The sequence below is a fragment of the Tasmannia lanceolata genome, unplaced genomic scaffold (genome assembly GCF_043159265.1).
Source record: "Tasmannia lanceolata isolate RefF3 unplaced genomic scaffold, GAP_Taslan_0.1 ptg000005l, whole genome shotgun sequence".
NCBI lineage: Eukaryota > Viridiplantae > Streptophyta > Magnoliopsida > Canellales > Winteraceae > Tasmannia > Tasmannia lanceolata.
Genome location: NW_027518682.1, coordinates 1,813,827 through 1,833,033, shown reverse-complemented (window position 1 = coordinate 1,833,033; position 19,207 = coordinate 1,813,827). Strand labels below are relative to the sequence as shown.

Genomic DNA, 19,207 nt, shown 5'->3' with positions numbered 1-19,207 from the left:
TTCACACTGTAGTTTAGCAATTAAATATGGCTCCCCTTTGCAATCTGCTTTCCTCTGAATCTGATGGGGCCTTACATAAAACTGCATCACAATATCATATACTCAGAGGTTCCAATATTTGACTCATCAAAGAACTATGCCCCTTCACTAGTATAAATCTGTGCCCGTCAGTTGGTGATGCTTCAAGTTTTTCCTTGGAGAAATGGTTTTACCAGAAAATTGTATGCATGCATAGTATGCCATTACCAGATCTGAATGTAGACTCGTGCAGCCATTGGAAACGACTACTGCCTGTTTATGGCATACCTAGCTGTCCACTCCAGACCATGTCTGAGCATTTATTGTTCTTGTGGCGCCACGACCATTTGTGTGAGAATCGACCACTGGTCCATTGAGCAGTCAGAGTCCCCGAACTCTAGGATGTGTTACCTCAGCCCCATCTTTCATTGGGTGGTCCAACTACCCAAATTTGTATTCATGTGTAGTATGCCATTACCAGATCTGAATGTAGACTCGTGTAGCCATTGGAAACGACTACTGCCTGTTTATGGCATGCCCATACCTAGCTGTCTGCTCAAGTCCATGTCTGAGCATTTATTGTTCTTGTGGCGCCACGACCATTTGTGTGAGAATCGACCACTGGTCCATTGAGCAGTCACAGTTCCCGAACTCTAGGATGTGTAACCTCAGCACCATCTTTCATTGGGTGCTCCGACTACCCAAATTACTAACAATGTTTTGTTCTAAACTTGGAGCAAATAGCGAGGCAATCTGAAGAGAAACACTTTTGTTTGCTACAAGTTTGCATCTGAAGATACCCTCCAAGTCCTGAAGTTCAGTTCTGATTGCATATCAAGGAAAACTAATTCATTTTCCAACTTTCATTGACTGAATGAGATCACTTGAGCTTAATATGTTTAGAATTATCAAGTGCGCAGTTCTATTTTGGTGTATTGTCCTGTAATCTTGTTATTTTATTTGACTGCAAATTGTCCCATTCATTATTTATTAGTTACCTAACTGATAGTATAAGATGTCGTAATTCTTGGTAAAAAAATAACCTGATTAATCTAGCACCCAAGTTTAAGCTATCAGAACAATTCTAGTCTTATCTTCATTTACTATTGTGTGTCTTGAACAGATGAAACGGAAAGATGTTGGCATTAGGCAAGTTTATGATGCCCGTGCACTGAGAGTGGTTGTTGGGGATAAGAATGGCGCACTTCATGGAGCTGCGGTTAAGTGTTGCTATAGTCTTCTTGACATTATACATAGGTGAATGGAAGATAATATATGTTTATTTTCATTTGTAAATTGATTTCCTGAAACAATTATGTTGAACTGAATCATGCCACATTATAAATTCCTGCTTTTTGCATGATCTACATGGTAAAATAAGGTAAAATATCCATGCTATAGGTTTACCTACAGGACTAGTACCCAATTTATTTTCATCAAATTTTGAGAAATCTGTGATGAATTTTAGTAAAGTGTTAAATAACTCCATATACTCTACTCAAACTTCTAGGGATGTGGTAATATACAGCAAGCCAAGCTTAGATGTGTCTTCCATTCCATAAGCAGCAAGATCAAATGGAATTGAATTGTGACTATATGCTCACCATTTGTCATGCAGGCTTTGGACTCCTATTGATGGAGAGTTTGATGATTATATTGTGAATCCCAAGCCTAGTGGCTATCAGGTGAATATTCTCTCAATGAGAATTTTGAACAAATCACATGTTTATGTATGGAAGACATCACCAATTCCTCTCCTAGATTACATTGTCACTAATGACTTATTTTCACCTTTCGTTGGCCACCATGCAATACTCTTCTTCTCTCTCTTTTGTAGTCTCTCCATACTGCTGTTCAAGGTCCTGATAGCTCACCTTTGGAGGTGCAAATAAGAACACAGGTATGACACTCTAGTACGAGATATGCAACAAGTATGTTGAGTTTGAGATGATGCTATCTTATAATTGGCTTCTTATATAATGGATGCCCTTATTTTTGGAAAAATATGAGCAGCCAAAAGCACAAACAGGTTTTACTTGCTCAATGATCCAAACTGTTTATTTCCTGAACCTTGTTATGGATGGGCATGGAGCAAAATACACCCACATTGGATGATTCTAACCCTCCAATTTGTATTCTCTTTGAATACAGGCCATTGCCTTATAATTTTCTCACCATCCATTTAGTGGCCATATGTTGGAGCCTTGGAGGGTAGAAAAGTGGCCTCCACTTGTACTTTTGGCCTCTCTTGGAAAAATATACGCATCCATCATCTAAGAACCATTATAACTCACCAGTTTAGCTAATAATAATAGTGGCATTTTCTGTGTAGAGGATGCATGAGTATGCAGAATTTGGACTAGCGGCACATTGGCTTTATAAGGAAGCAGAAAATAAGGTGAGAACAGGCAGTGTACATGACTCCAATATAGGCACATCTTCCTACCAATCCAAAGGTTTTGAGGATGAAGCTTCTGTTCAAGATAATGAGTTTCAGAGGTATAGTTCCTTAAAAGTAGGACATCCGGTACTTAGAGTGCAAGGAAGTCACTTACTTGCAGCTGTAATTGTCAGGTGTGCTAATTCTTTGCCTCAGAGTAATTTTATTCAGTTTGGAAGTGCTTTCTCACTAGCTTAAATATGAGAATAATTTTTTTTTGCAGAGTAGACAACGGTGGAAGAGAGCTTCTTGTGGCTGTGAGCTTTGAACTTGGAGCTTCTGAAGCCGTAGCTGAGAGAAGATCTCTCCAGATAAAACGTTGGGAAGCTTATGCAAGGCTGTATAAAAAGGTTGACTTTCTGTATTTTGATCTCTATGATATGATTATTTGGTTGTGATAATCCGCCTAACTTTTTTCAATCAATGTGGCATTATGAAATTGTGATACACTTGCATCAACGAGAATAAAATAAGCTGTAAGAGAAAACTTCTTCCGCATCAAGTTGTTAGTGTCAATGGATTTAGATCCTTTCATATTAATCCCTATTCTTTTTTTTTGGTAGGTAAGCTGGGATTGAACCTCCGACCTCAAGGTTGGAGAGCAACGCCTTAATCAATTGAGCTAGAGGCTCAACCCCTATTAATCCATATCCTATTAACCTCTAGATATAGGATTTTCAGATTCATCAATGTTATATTGAATCTCTCTAACATCTGCTATTCTTCTGCTGCAGCCTTTTATTTTCTATTGAAGGATTTGCTCCATTAAGTTATATTCTTTCCTTAGAAATTGTTTTTTTATGTTTAATATATTTTTTTATCCCTTTCTATTCTTGTCTTCGCAGTATAGCATGGGGTGTGATGCTTTACTTTCCATAAAGCAAGCATACATTTAGATCCATAATTGATTCTTAATATCATCAGTAGATGACCTGTAGCAGTCACCTCTTGATAATATGCAGACTCAACCAATGGTGGTGTTGTCTGAGTGTGAAATTGAATTAGGTTTTATGCTTTAATATTACATCTATTGGGTGTGGTCTACTTGTTTTTCATTATGTGATGTAATGGTATCAATATATAGTAGCTCAAGCAAAGTTCATAGCTATTTTGTCATCCAAAGAATGCCAAGACAATGTAACTTTCATTGTTCTTGGTAGCTGCTGGCCTTTTAAATTGTACCAAGTTCATGTAAGCCTATCCTTGTAGGAATATTGGTTTTTCTCTTTGCTTTGTTTTATTGTTTCACAGTCATCCTAATCCACTGCTAGGTCTATATTTTTCCATGGAATCAGATCAAATATCTAATCAAATAAGTTATCAAGTGGCCCATTTTCATATATTTCTTTATTAATCTTTAGCTTTCGACAACAGTGTTTTTTTCTGAAATCCTCCAAGATCCCTGATAAGCGAAGGATTCAAGGCTTAAACCCCAACGTAATCCCCTACATATTTGTTTGTCATTTCTTGTGATTAGGCACGATTAGGTCCCTCATTACTATCCTCTTTGTCATGTCTTCCTTTTCCTCTGACCCAGTATGGCTGATGTTGAGATTTCTAACTGATTCAAGAGGGCTCTTAGTGTTAGTTTTGGTTTGTTTCATACATATTGGAAGGAAACTTCAATGTGATTGCTGAATCCATGTTATAAATTTCTCCATTGCATTCTTTGGCTTCATATAGTAAACAAAAATTTGGAAGCACATAATTCTCCTATTTGACTTCATTTTGTCTTTCCAGGTTTCTGATCAGTGGTGGTTTGCTCCAGGCCATGGAGATTGGTGTACTTGTCTTGAAAAGTACACACTTTGTCGAGATGGAATGTACCACAAGGTGTGAACTACGTCCAAAATCTTTCGCGTGGTGAATTATATGAAAACACATTTCAAACGTCAACTCTTTACGCATTTAGTTCAACTTGAGTATTTCCATTCATAAACTTCTTTTAGTGCCTCAGATTTCTTTACGCATTACCAATTTATGTATGACTAGAGCATTTAAACATTAAGGAATGTGCAGTTATATACTTGTATAAGGTCTAAAATATGACAAGAATCAGATGATGGTTAAGCCTTGGTTCTGGGTTCAACTGTTCAAGTATTATGTAGTGAGGGTAGTTTCCAAATTTCCATATAACAGTGCATTTGCAAAAAAATTATTATTACAATGATAGTGCAAGTAATGTGCATTTGGCTATACATATAGAGGTTCTTATAAAGGTCTGCTCACCCTAGTGTTTATTACCACCCCTTGTTAGGAAACTCACCATGTTACATGGATTCTTCTGAATGGGCGAACTATCCCTGTCGGATTCCAGTAATTTAGGATTCTCTGTGATACTTCTAGATATCTCTCAACTGTTTTTTTTTTTTTTTTTTTCTGAATACTACTATCACAACTTTAAAATTACCACATGTTTTGAATTTTATCCTTCCTAATGTAGGTTTTTATATGGAAATAAAACATTATATTTATTTAACCTATTTAAGTTCACAATACATTACTTGTTATTACTATATTATTATGTAAAAAATTAAAAGTTGAGAATTGATTGATACATTTAGGCGAATCCATGAATCTTTCTTTTTGAGGTTTGTCAAATTTGACACTTAATAGCCGCATCAGATTCTGACGCCCATGCTCTTACTGATGCAGCATGGGAAACACCTGTTTTTGAGTGTTTTTACATTACCTGAAGTGAATAGGTTTCATTACCCAATCCTAGCAAAAAATTGAAAGAAATTGCCATAACTCAATTTATTCCTTTTTGTAGAGTAGCATGCTAGAGCAATGGTTGAATGTAGTGGAAAAACAAATTGTATATTGTTGACTTCTATTGCAAAATATTCTGAAAGAAATGAGAAAGATAGGCTGAACAAAAAAAAATTAGGTTCATTACCCGACCTGATGTTGGAGGTGTGCACATCACCACCCGTGGCCCACTACCCTTACCCCTCAACCTATGGCCCACCACCTATTACCCTAAACCTATCCCTAAGTCCCCTTGAAGTCCCATGGCCCACATGGCCTCTAACCGAAGTCCAAAACCCTGTTTGTTTTTTTTTTTTTGAAATGGCTCCAAAACCCTGTTAAAACCCCTTACATATTAAAACCTTATTGTCTCTCACCATGGCCCACTACTTAAAACTCCACTACACACCTCACCTATGTAAGTCACAAGTCCCTCTCCTAAACCTAATATTTTGGATATGGGAAAATGAGACTGGAGCCCCCCGGTTGAGAGCCACCCCTTTCTTTTCTCCCCTCTTTCTTACCCATGGCTGTGAGGGGGTATTAGATTCATCGTCGACGCTAGCACTGTCGGAGGTGACAGGGCAGCGTGCATAATGGTAGTTGCACAACCATGCGTGTGGGCCCTACAATGATGACAGCATCTTGAAGTTTCTTACTTTCTTGGAAAAATACATGAATGAGAGTTTCAATGGGACTCATATCCTAACAGGCCTTGTACTTGCTGTTTTTGTTATACTTCGATTTTGGGTTTTGCAACTTGTTTATGGAGTAGAGACGAACTAGGAATAAAGTAAGCGTATTTTTCTTCTCCTATTTCTTCTGTTTTCCTCGTTTACTTGGTTCATCTGGTGATTCGAGGAGTAAAATCAAAGATGTCAGAACTTGTTCTTCCTCAAGAAATATATATAAGAGTAGATCAAGGGTGTCCGCATTCTTATGCTTCTTGAGAGAATATTGAGAAAATACAATCAAGTGTCGACAACTCATATTTTCTCCTGTATGCACAACTTGTGAACTTCTTGATTTCTGTTCTGTAGAACATAAAAACTTATGAAGGGCTCGAGGTCGCTCCTTTTTCCATCACCAAGAGCCTGCAGTTCAGCTGTCCTACTTAGTAATGTTTCTTCCTTTTTTTTTGTTTTACTACTCAGGGAAAAATAAAAAATAAAAACTACCTGTTGTAACTCCAACCACGTATAAATCCTTGCAGCCAGTCATTGCTCTATTGTGTCTTTAGCACAGTCAACAAGACAGGAAGTGTACTTGTCCGTGCTATATACTTGTTGAAGTTAACATAGATGTGTATGAATTTGCTTGTGATAATATTCGAGCAGTTTGAGCTTGTATTTTGGTGGAAATAACTGTGTAGAACTCGATCATTATCCTAATGAATGAAATGACGTTATTTTTATTTTTATTTTATTTTTTTGAATGCAGGAAGACCAATTTCAGCGCTTGTTACCCACCTTCATCCAGGTAATAGATCTGACAGAGCAGGAGGAGGCTCAGTACTGGATGGTGATGTCTGCTGTTTTCGAGGGTAAACAAATTGCATCTGTTCCATCCGATTCAAATTTCTCTGAGAAGCCAAGCTTCAACTCTTCCAGTGAAGCTAGCATCAATAACAAGGTTGGTATACATGCACCTTATGATAGTTTGGCACTTTTTTCTGTTAATTTTAAGTTTATATATGAAAAAAGTGGAAAAAAATAAAATATTTAAAAATAAATTTTACAAACAAAGTTAGGACAACAAATAATATCATAAATTTATTGCGTTATCTCAATGATTTTTCAAAATCTCAGGGATTTTTTTGGGATTATATCGTTTTATCGAAATATTGCAATATTTTCCGAAAATTTCAGATATTTGTGACTGTCCAATAACTTCTTCGTCCCGAGTCCCTTGTATGCATTCTCTATTCCAAATCATTGGCTCCGCTTACATTACACGTCTTGTACAAAATATAAGGCTTTGATTTTGGATGCTGAGTTTTATAAATCATGAAGGATTTATAAATAGATCACATTTCTCAAAACCTGCCAAATTGAACTGTTTCCAATAATGCTAGGTGTATCTACTGAGGACAATGCTTCAATGGGAGGAGCAGGTGCGCCATGAGGTGGGATTTGGAGAAACAAAGCGCAGCATACTTTCATATCGTAGCCCTGATTCTGTGGTTCTCGGTGAGGTGGTAATTATTTGTTGGCCCCACGGCGAGATAATGAGGATGAGATCTGGAAGTACTGCGGCCGATGCTGCTAGAAGGGTAGGATCCGAGGGAAAGCTCGTGGTAGTGAATGGTCAACTGGCTTTACCCCATACAGAGCTCAGGGACGGTGATATAGTAGAAGTTAGAAGGTAAGTCTTAGAGCTCCCAAATTTCTTCGTCAGTGTTCTTTGTGCAGATAAGAAAATTCAGCTTCCGATGGTCGGAATATGGGCTGGCGGCGGAGTTGCCGAATGTACAGTGTACTGAAAGATGAAAATTCCAATGTTATTGGGTGTATATACCATTTTCCAAACTGTAAAGAAGTAATGTATGTTCTCCTTGAAGCTCTGTTGCTTCAAATCTGATTTGGGAATGAACTTCAAGACCTAAATAAGGGTAATGTGTTGATATTCTTGGGGGAATGTATAGTTATTGGAGGACACATGTAATTATTAACATTCGGGCCTCGTGTGGGGAAATGTAAGTGCAATTAGGATTGCTAATCTCATGTCGAACGAACATCTCATCCGTACAATCAAGGTCTACAAAAGTTTACTGTTTAGATCTTCTTGGCAGGAGAAACTTTCTTTCCGAAAGGCGATATGATGGGCCTCGTATCACCTGTTTATTATATGGTCATATAAGATTTTCAATGTGCCTCGTATCACTTGTTTATTATATTGTCATATACGATTGTCTTACTACTGTCTTTTAAGATTAAAAGTAGGGCTGCAACTCGGGTCGGGTTTTGGAGAACCCAACCCTACCCAAGAAATATCTCGGGTCGGGTTTTTTTCCGGAAAACCCACGATTCCCAAACTCAGCCCTACCCATGATAAATCTTGGGTCGGGTCGGGTTTTTTCACGTTGACGCAATTTTTTAAGGAAAATTCTTGTTTGGCAAGGCAACTCAACTCATAGAAGCAGAAATTACACTCACATTACACTTGAATCAAACAATGATGTAATTACACTCACATTACACTTGAATCAAACAATGCTGTAATCAAACAATGTTGTAATTACAATCAAACAATGCTGAATCAAACACTTGAATCAACTCAACTCATAGAAGCAGAAATTACACTCACATACAATAACAGTGGGTGCGTGGGTTTTCACTTTTAACTTTTAACTTTTAACTAACAATAGAAAAAAATGTACATACTATAACTTATGTAACTCGGGTCGGGCCCCTTCAAACCCGGCTCCACCCGAAACCCATGAAACCTGAACCCAACCCAGGCTATTTTCGGGTCGGGTAAAACCCGGCTCGAGTTGCAGCCCTAATTAAAAGTAGCCAATGTGGCTACATTGACGTATGATTTCTAAACTTTCTGGCAGTATTTGTTGGACTCAATATGCGTGCAAGAAAGATCAAAAGAAAAGAAAACAGAACATATTTTAGATCCATAGTGTCTTTGCATATGGTTTTAAGTTTGGTAGTGTCTTTGGACTCAACCAGGTGCGACATATTTATCACTTGTTTTTGTAGATCGATTCGTCACTTGCTCACATGGGTTTTCTACTATAGATCTACAATTTTTGGTCAAACACTCTGAAAATTTTACACCCTACTTTTAGTGGGAACAGACTAAAATTTAGAAAAACTGCAAGCATAAAAAAAAACTTATTTATTTTAAGGCATGTTTTTTCAGCCATGATTTTTATTTATTTTTATCCCATTGGGGGGAGAAGAGGAAGAAGGGTGGTAGAGGGAGAGAAATCAGAGGGCAAGTAGAGAGGGTGGCAATTGACTGAAAAACAGACCAAAGAAAAAAAGCCACTCTTGCCATCCTTGGTTCTCTCCCTCTCCCTCTCCCTCTCCCTAATCCTCTCTCATTACTTTGTAAACTAATATTTCATGAGAAAAATAAAATAAAAATCAAGGTTTCGAAACATGGCCTAAATAAAGCATTAGCCTTAATAAAATAAAACATTATTCTCTGTTTTCTGGGAAAATTAAAATCCTTCTAGACTCTGGAATTTGTTTTTACATGCACTTGCCCCTATTTTACCTCATAAACCAATCATGTTTGCCTATTGCGGATGGTGTGGTATAATACATTGAAATAGGGAAATGGTATATTCACCTCCCTTTCTTCCTTGGGCCACCCATCCTAATGTTAAAAATACATCCAGAAACTCGACACGTGGTAAGGAAGCAAGAGCATGATAGTGACATGGCCCAAATATGAAAAAGCCTTTTTCTTCGTCGGCCATTTGAAAGCAATCTAATATTTTACCAGAAACTGAAAAGAGGAAACCAAAAGGAGAAAAAAAAAATTTAAAAACCCTATTATTGCTCGGCTGGTGGGCCCCACGCAAAACATGAAAGCGGAAAGGGAAGGTATTACATTCGTTATCTTTTCTTCTCTGGGTAGTGCAAAAGGAGTAGTGGTAAATACATGGAAGGGGGTGGCCTCGGGAAGAACAAGGGGCGAATATATCATTTTACTGGGAAAAGGATATATCAGGTGGTGTGCCCACATAGTAACACAGTAGTAAGGCCATGTCTGGCAACCATGAAACTTTTTTGCTTTGAATATTAGTTTAATCGAGTGGTGAGAGAGGAGGGGGTGGTTGGTTGGGTGGAGGAGAAACTGGGAAAGCATGAGTGAGGTGAGGGCGAGAAGTGGGTGAGAAACAAGAAAAATTAAATCATGTATTGAAAAGAAGACAATTCAAATTTCACTCTTACAGGTCGATGAAGTCGTTTGCGCTCTGAGCCACTGACGTTTTCTAACCAATCGTGACTCCTTCACGTTCTAAGCGTGCCAACGTGTCATTCACATTTTGCGTGTGTCGACATCCCTTCATTTGGTGTCACGTCTGTACTGAAAAGTCTTTTCCATGTGTCCTCCTCTCCTTCTCAATCACTTGAAATCCAATACAAGAATATGCAAACATTTCGGCCATTGACCCCTCGAATTGAGTTTCCGACTTTCAAAGGGAGCTGGCACGCCCATGCATCATCACACACCTGCACAAACACCCCAACACATGGCGCACAAACCAACCACGCCGGGGCAGCCTTAGGCCGGAACAACACCAAAAGGTAGGTAAGCTGAGATTGAACCCACCCACAACCCCAACCTTAAGGTTGTGACCTTAACCTTAAGGTTGTGATAGAAAGCCTCAACCAATTGAGCTGTAGGCAGTATTCCATGGAAAAAAAAATAAAAATAAAATCAAATCATGGCTGCGAAACATGGGCTAACTCTTTTGGTACGTGGGACCCAATTCAGTATATGAAAATGCAGGTAAAATGAAAGGTACGTGTCTGACGCAAAACTACTGACCCGTCATGATATTGGGCTATAGGTAATGGGTAATGGGCCCCGCGATATTTTAAACGAGAAATTGCTAAGAGCGGTAAACTAATATCTCGGTATCTGATACAGTGGACATTAAAAGGAGAACAAAAAGGAAAATGTTTTGATTGGTGGTTGACGAATCTGATGTTGATGTGACAATCAAACTCGTTATCTGTGTAAGGACGTTAACATGGAAGAAAAATACCTCAGTTTGTTCACTTTATTACTAGAATGACATTAAAGAAGAAAACGACATCTGGACCCACTTCTCCTTCTTTCTTTTTAATATGGAAAATGCTAATACAAATCTTCTACGTTGGATAATCCTAACACTCCTACGCAGATTTCTAAAATTGGAGATCTTATATGGGCTGTGAATGTAAAGTCCATTCTTTTTCAAAAAATTATAGGCAGGGCCCACTTCATAAGATGATCCAAACCATTCATTCGTAAAATAGGCTATACCCAATGAAATATCTCTACCGGACGATCCAAACCCACATCTAGAGGTTTCCATAATGTGCAGTCCCTCGACTTATCGGAGGGTTAGATCATCCTATAGAGAATATTTACGTTGTGGCCCAACAAATGAATGGTTTGGATCATCTTATTAATAATCCCACTTTTGGAGTGTTAAGGCCCAACAAATTAACTATTTGGTTCATCCAAATATAAAGACCCCATGGAGAAAGAAAACTATAGTTGCACGCGATCAAATCCCTTCAATATATTTACTGGCCAAAATGCCATGGAGAACAGATGTTGATTTTTATAGTTCTGCAGATTTGGCATGGGATGTCAATTCTGTATTGAACAAAGACCACTTAGGTTACCTCATGATGTCTACATGATCAACGGTCTAGATTGCATGTACATGTCTCCATCTATGATCCCTCCCCATTGGATACCTCTAAAATTACATGGAATGATACTTTTATCTCCCCCCGTTTCCACCATTCCACCCTTCTTGTTTGTTATTTCCTAAGTAGTTTTTGCATTCACATGCATTTCTTTTTGTCTATTCCTAAAAATGAAGTCGCTTTCCATAAATACAAACAGAATGGAGAAGCACAAAGAAAGGGGGTGAAATATCATTTTCCTAGTCTTATTTGTGAATGACTAGTTATGATAATTTTATATTTATTTTAGCTACTCGCTTTCAAAGTTGAATTACTATCTCTAATGTAGTTGTGTGCATAAGTGATTGATAATTTGACCCATGATCTGATAAGACACAACAAAGTCCTCGCAAAAATCAAGGGTCTAAGATCATTCAATCACATTGGGAGATTCATGCTGACTAACCAGATCAATGGCTCTGATCGAACGCTTATCGTCAAAAGGTCTATCGATCTTTTGTTTAACATGTTGTTAGCTGACATTAGCAAAGGTTAAATTCTTAATTAATAAATAAACATGGTTAGAAAGGTGAGATTTTGGAATCCACATGAAAATTCCTTAGATTAATATGTATAGAGAGAGAGAGAGGGGTGAAGTTCCTTAGTCTAGTAGTTGTTAAAGACGAATTACTGGATATGGACACGCACACATAGAACATGTATTTGTTTTAATGATCTTTTCTCAAATGGATGTCAACCACTACTTCCATTATATCTATATACCTACCATAATGTTTTTGAAGGGTAATGTTGATAATTTTATGCTGCTGTAGTATTTAAAATAATAGTCAAGTGCTAGTTGATTGAAGCCATCAATAAATTAAAAGCTAATCCATCTATAAATAGCCCTACAAATTAATACTTGGAGTGACATAGTTTATGCAAATGTGGCAAAATGTAGAACATGCAAGGTACAGTGCTCTAGCTCTAGATTCAATTGGGCCCACAGAGATATGATAAATGTCTCCCTATTACTGCTAGTGGAGCAGCAGCGGCGTCAATGATGGAACCACTTCAGATGGGATCCACGTATGTCTTACTCATGATCTGTTTAGATCCATTATCCTTTTTGGATTGCTTTTCGGGTCTTAGTTTCTGAGTCCGGATTACAATCTATTTTGAGTAGAGTCGGACCATCAATCAAAGTGTCCCAAGTCCGACTTATATTGTACATAGTTAGAACTTAGAGTGCAAAGAAACTCGTGAGGATGAAGAATTGTTATTAAAACAAAACGAGAGAACTTGAAATGTTAATTGAAGTTTTGAGTGTGTTCCGTAGGATGATCCTAGCCCTTCAATCTACATATGTTTCCACAATCTGAATTTCCTCTATGGATTGAAGGGCTAGGATCATCCTTTGGAAATGATTTTTGGGCACAACCTATTTGCATATTGGCCCATCTAATGGACGGTTTGGATCATCCTATGGTGTGACCCGTAAAGTACTTTTTTTAAAAATACCCGAGTACACGGGCTTACACCATATAAAAACTCATCTCATGAAGAAACCTATGGTCTCTTCAAAATTAGGTTACGACAAAGCATGTTTGACACCCGTGGGGCGTCAAAAATAGACAGCTTCCTTGACACCTTCAGTTTAGTTTTTCTTTCTATGAAAAGGTTGACGTGGTCTGAGCTGATTGGACAAGAAAGATGCTAGGTAGAGACCAAAGTAATTACAATAACTGACGTGTCCAGACTCCAAGCCTCAGGTACAAAACAACGGTCGAACTCTGCAAATTTTCGTCATTTTATCGGAATAAGAGTCGTATCTCGATATATTCGGGTGACAGTGACAACGTGAAAATTTCGTGATGGAATGAGAGAAAGGAGAAAGAAAAGGACGAGAATCATAAATACGAATGATCCTTAGGAAGGTGGCAGACGGCATCATGTGACTTCCGCTAACCTGCTACCTTATAGTTTGAGAAAAGTATGGAATGAACGATATTCTTTCGAGAAATTACGGACTTTGGCTACTTTAAAAACAATCATCAAACACGGGTGATTCTTCAAAGTAAAAAATTGCTAATGAGCGACACTAAAATATAAGAATTGTGAACGGGAGACACACTTTTGAAAAATTATTAGAGCGGGACAAAATGGGGTTATCAACCCTCTTTACCAATTTTTCAAAACTGTGTTCCCCATTCACAATTCTTGTATTTTGGATCCCCCATTGGCAATTTTTCTTTCTTAAAAATCGGGTGGAAAAAATACCCCCATACCCTCCGACATTATTAGAACCAAGGTAGGGTCCTCGTTTGTTGGTCATTCATGATTCACCTTTTCATTAATTTAGTATTTTCTTTGTAGAGAAAATCTCCCTTTTATTTAATGCATCTAACCTCATTTATGTTGGCGCACTGCACAAGGCTTCTTTTGGTTCATCTGAATGTGTATTTGAACCGATAGAACCTTAGGTTCGTTTGGATCTTGGCCGTCGGAAATAACTAAAGACGGAAGGATGCTTGACACGTGTTAAAAAAAACTTCTTGGAACGTTGGTGCCTTTACTCATAGCTGGTTTGGTTTGGATTTTAAATTTCCCTTTAAACCCAGAGTCCCTAGGGTTCTTTTAGATCTTGCCCGTCGCCAATATGCATAGACGGTCGGATCCACGACATGTGGACATCAATATGGAACGGTGGCGTCTTCTGATAATCTTGCCATCTCTCTGTATGGGATTCCGCCGGCGTACCCATTATTTCCGCCGATGTACTCCTTATTTCTGTCAGCGTACCCCTTGATATTCCAGCGGCGTACTCGATACGTTTGGAACACATGTTTGAGCCCAAAAATTCTGGCAGCGTATTCGATATCTTTGAACGATGAGTGTTTCTTGAATTCGACGGCAGACTTGATATTCCGGGGGCGTACTCTAGAATCCGGCGGTATTCTCAGCCAAAAGAGACATGATAAATAATAAAATATTCAATAACGTCATCATTCGAAGCCAAAATAGATGTGAGAAATAATAAAATATTCAATAACGTCGCCGTTCTCAACCAAAAGAGATGTGTAAATAATAAAATATTCAATAACTTAGATGTTCTCAGACAAAAGAACAGCGATGAAAAATAAAATATTACTTTAAAGATAATGATTGACATTAAGTTGTGAACATGGTTTTAAATTTTGGTTTTGATATGCGTTTTGTACTCTTGCGAAAACCGAAATTTCGACCGAAATTTCAAATTTTTGCTCGAAATGTGACGGACATTTAAAAAGTTAATTTTATTCTTATGTCAAATCCACGAAATTTCGGTTCAAATTTTGGGATAACTAAAAAATAATCTAAAAAATCTAAAAAATTGGTTGAAATCCCTAAAATTTCGCACTAAATTTCAAAAATAACGAAATTTCAAAATTTCGTACGAAATAATGCCACGTTTCGGGTATGTGCCATTTCGGTTTCGGTCTCCACCGAAACCCGAAATTTCTAATTTCGGTCGAAATTTAAAACCTTGGTTATGAATTTGTCATGAAGGGCAACATACGAGGACTCTGATCATGTCAGACGAGTACTGGGGTTTTTTCCACTCTATTTTGAAGAATCACCCGTGTTTGATGATTGTTTTAAAAAGTAATCAAAATCCATCATTCCTCGAAACTATTACCCACATTCCGTACTTTTCTCTTCTAGTTTGTACTCGGTAATGTCACATAAAATAATGGAAAGCGAGTTGATTTTTTCGCCTCGTTGTAGGGTAATGCGCCCCCATTATAACGTGATTTGATTCATTTGAATCATAAAGTATTGTAGTCTGCCTGCAACTCACGTTTAAATTGGGGCGCATTATCCTGCAGGGGGCAAAAAAATCAAAATCCTTATGGTAGCATCATACTGGTGGGCCCCACCTAAAATGATATTAATAATCTATATCTTTCTCATCCACTTTATAGCTAGCTAAAAAACATTAATGGGTTAATCTTCCCTTAACTATGATTAATTCGAAAGTTTGTGTTAGACCTTATACATAGGAAGTAGACCCGGCAAAATGGCACCCGAATCCGCAGGTACGCCCGGCCCGTAGCAAAATTTGTGGGTACGGGTACCAATTTTGTTACCCGTAATAAAAAAAAAGACCCGCACCCGGCCCGCACCAGTAACCAGCGGATGGGTCTGGGTCGGGCCCTTGTACCCCGGGTTACCCGTCAAAACTAGGGTTAGGTTGCTCTCATCTCCATTTGTTCTATGTGTATTTCTTACTCTAGTCGTGCTATTGGTCATTTTCTTTTAAGATGCTTCTATGTCTCTCAAAAAAGTTGGTTGGTTTGGGTAATAAGATTGGACAAAGAATTTTGAATCCTTCAGTCACTCGGCAGGGGGAGGGACTGTTGCCACGTGATAGTAGAATGTGTTTATGGAATTTTTAGTAAAAATATTGTCAGGTTTCTTTATAATCACTGCACTTGCATGTAGTTCGTAGGATTGCCTGAAATTACCAAATTAATCGCTCACTTGCCTGCATTTTCTATGGGATTATGGTCCATAGAAAATGAAACGTCGTTGCCGCAAAAGTTTTAAAAAAAAAATTAAATATATATTTGTTGGGTTACCCGCGGGTTTACCCAACCCGCACGGTCTGGGTTAGTGACAAGCCTACCCGCAGAACTGCGGGCGTACCCGCTACCCGTGCGCGTCGTAACCATGGTTTAAAATTTCGGTTTCGGTAACCATTTCGGACCCCACCAAAAACTGAAATTTGGTAATTTGGTTCTAAATTCCGGAAAATTTTGTAACACCTTTTTTTTTAATAAATAATGCCATTAAACCGAAATTTCGAACCGGAATTACCGAAATTTGGTAAATGGCGAAAAATTGAATTTCAAAAATTTTCTGTTTTGGTCCCCACCGGTATCCAAAATTTCAGATTTCGGTCGAAATTTAAAACCATGGTCGTAACCATACCCGCGCGGGTTACCGTTTGCCTGGTCTAATAGGAAGCCCATCAGAAGACTAATGCAAGACCACCCACTTGAAATTAGTGTGATCTATACCTCCATTTGGTATAACTAAGTTAAAATATTTGAAGGATGATTAACTTAAGAGCTCTATTCTTGAATAGATTGATTTTCATGTCATTCCCAACAAGAAGGTAGCTTTCTCGGGAATAGAAAACACTGACGTCCACAGCATGGGTCCACCTCTCCCTTCACGCCCAACCTTCCCTTGACTTATATGCTTAGGCAAGATGCATGGATTTCTCAATGACAACAAAACATTAGATTACTTGGACCTTTTCCCAATTTGGGGTTTGGTTGGATGAACACTGAAAATATTACTTTTAAAATATGAGATTTGCTAGTCTCTTTGGCGGAGAGACATTTCGCCCCTCACCCTTGCAGGTGAGAACAGCCACACAGGATCACTTTTTAGCAGATTTTGTCTTATTTATTTAATTCGTCTGCAGTGGTTGTTCTTTCATCTAAAAAAGAGATGCGAAATTGCCTAGCAAATCACTTATAATGTTATTTTCAACAACAAAAGTAGCCTTATATGAAACAAATCTTTATTTAGGTACATATGGAAACATTCAGGGTTCTTTTGGATAACTCTTAACACAAGTGTTTCTTCTTATCGTATATATCTAAATTAAGTAGACACATGCCGCTTTAGGACTTATGGTTGGCACTATTACTTTTGCAGATGTAATGTGCCTCACAAATTCTCATCCAAAATTACAAAAGCACGTGACACCCGCACCTAACCTAGAAAATGAATTGGATAGGGCACGGGAGGCAAAGTTAGACTAGCTAAGGTCTCAAAAACCCATGAAAAGCACACCTAAGAAAGCTGCGGAAAGTGAAAGGCTTGGGTCTAAAACAGAGAACTCCTCCATAGAAGAGTCAAAACAAGAAGATGGCGAAGAAGAGCGCCCCCAACAAAAGAAAGCAGAACTTTTCTATAAAAGAAAAACAGAATACCCAAGGCTCCGAAATTGAGGAAGAGCTAGAGAATAAGGAAGTTTTGCCAAAAGGTGATAGACCTTGTAGATCAAAGTAAACATGGCTTCACCTGAGTATGGGGGCTAGCTCTAGGGATCACGTGTCAAATACAGCCCGTTTATTTTCTTTTCTCTTTTTTGTATTGAGTTTGTCTTCAACGATATCATGACCCTAGTTGTTCGGCCCTCTTCTTTAGACATTGTTCTAAGGATTGGGCAGTGGTCTTGTTCCTACAATTGTATCATCCTTCTTTATTTAGGGTGTGTTTGGTGTACCGTTTGAAATAGCGTTTGAAACGTCGTTTTGCAAAACGGCATTTTCATGTTTGGTTGGCCAGATCAAAACGGCGTTTTAAACGGCAAACAGAGGTATTGTGTGTTTGGTTGCAAATGCCCCAAAACGGAGTCTTAGTGGTAACATGACCAAGAAGGACATTGTTTTAGGGAAGTTGCAGAGAGAGAGAGAGTAGACCTGGCAAACGGGTGGGTCGGGCCGGGTCAACCCGCGGGTGATGCGGGTGCGGGTCACACGGGTTGGGTCAGAAAATGACCCGCATTTTTGCGGGTCAGCATTTAGGTGACCCGCGCGGCCCGCGAGTGGACCGCGGGTCACTCGCAAATTCAAACAGTTGTTTATTTTGGGAAATGTTATCACTGGATTTTGATGAGGGCGGTATGGCCGGCACCGTGGGATGATCCAAACCGTCCATTGGATGGCCCACAAGCTAAATAGGTGTTGCCCCAAAAATCATTTCAATAGGTTGATCCTAACCCTCCGATCTATAGAGGGTTAGGATCAAGTGATCAACCCTCTAACATTCAAATCGGAGGGTTGGGATCAACCTATGGTGCTAGCCATAACCTATTCAGGCATCAAACCCTTAAAAAATAGGTTAGCATGACAAAATCACCATCCTTTGCATTAGAAAAAAAAGCCATCTAACTAGATTAGCATAACAAAATCACCACCCTTAAAAAAGCTAAGTGACCCGCGGGTTGACCCGACCCAACCCGTGTTTTTGCGGGTTGGGTCACCCGCGGGTTAGTTTTGACGGGTCACTAAAACTCAGACCCGTGCCCGCAAATTTGCGGGTGGGTCGGGTCGACCCGCAGGCACGGGTCGCGTTTGCCAGGTCTAAGGGAAAGAGAGAGGGGTTAAGGAAAAAAAAGTGTAAAAATGGGTTTTGGTGAGGGCAAACACGTAAAAACCCACAGCACAAAAATTTCGTTCAAAACGGCGTTTCGTAAACGGACCTCCCTCCTCCATTTGCAAAATGCCGTTTTGAGAGTTCAAAACAATGTTTCAAATGGTGGCTGTGCACCCAAACACTCCCAAACGGCCGTTTGACCCCAAAACGGTGTTTCAAACGCCAAACGGTGTTTTAAACGGTACGCCAAACACGCACTAAAGCTTTTTGGAGTAATTGATTGTTTTACATGGTACCAGAGTTATTGCCTCACGGCAAGTCATGGGTTGAAAGCCCAAAAACTCCATGACATTAAAAAATCCACATGGGCGGCCAACCGAAAAAGGGCCACACCTAAAGTGTTGAAGCATAGATGATCAACACCAACTCCACTGTAGCAGCTTAAGCCTTTGAAGTGACTGGTTTTATC

At 38.8% G+C, this 19,207-nt stretch overlaps 1 protein-coding gene across 3 annotated transcripts in view; it reads left to right on the top strand.

Moving 5' to 3' along the window:
- The window catches only part of LOC143877037 (uncharacterized), a 39,388-nt gene extending 31,311 nt beyond the window's left edge, over positions 1–8,077 (top strand). For all 3 annotated transcript variants that reach the window (XM_077378756.1, XM_077378757.1, XM_077378758.1), the window contains exons 11-18: positions 1,142–1,275; positions 1,637–1,703; positions 1,856–1,918; positions 2,351–2,592; positions 2,682–2,808; positions 4,199–4,291; positions 6,650–6,841; positions 7,284–8,077. In XM_077378756.1, the coding sequence (XP_077234871.1) occupies positions 1,142–1,275; positions 1,637–1,703; positions 1,856–1,918; positions 2,351–2,592; positions 2,682–2,808; positions 4,199–4,291; positions 6,650–6,841; positions 7,284–7,577 (1,212 nt within the window). In that variant the 3' untranslated portion in view covers positions 7,578–8,077. The remainder of the gene's footprint in view (positions 1–1,141; positions 1,276–1,636; positions 1,704–1,855; positions 1,919–2,350; positions 2,593–2,681; positions 2,809–4,198; positions 4,292–6,649; positions 6,842–7,283) is intronic.
- Positions 8,078–19,207: the final 11,130 nt, after the last annotated feature.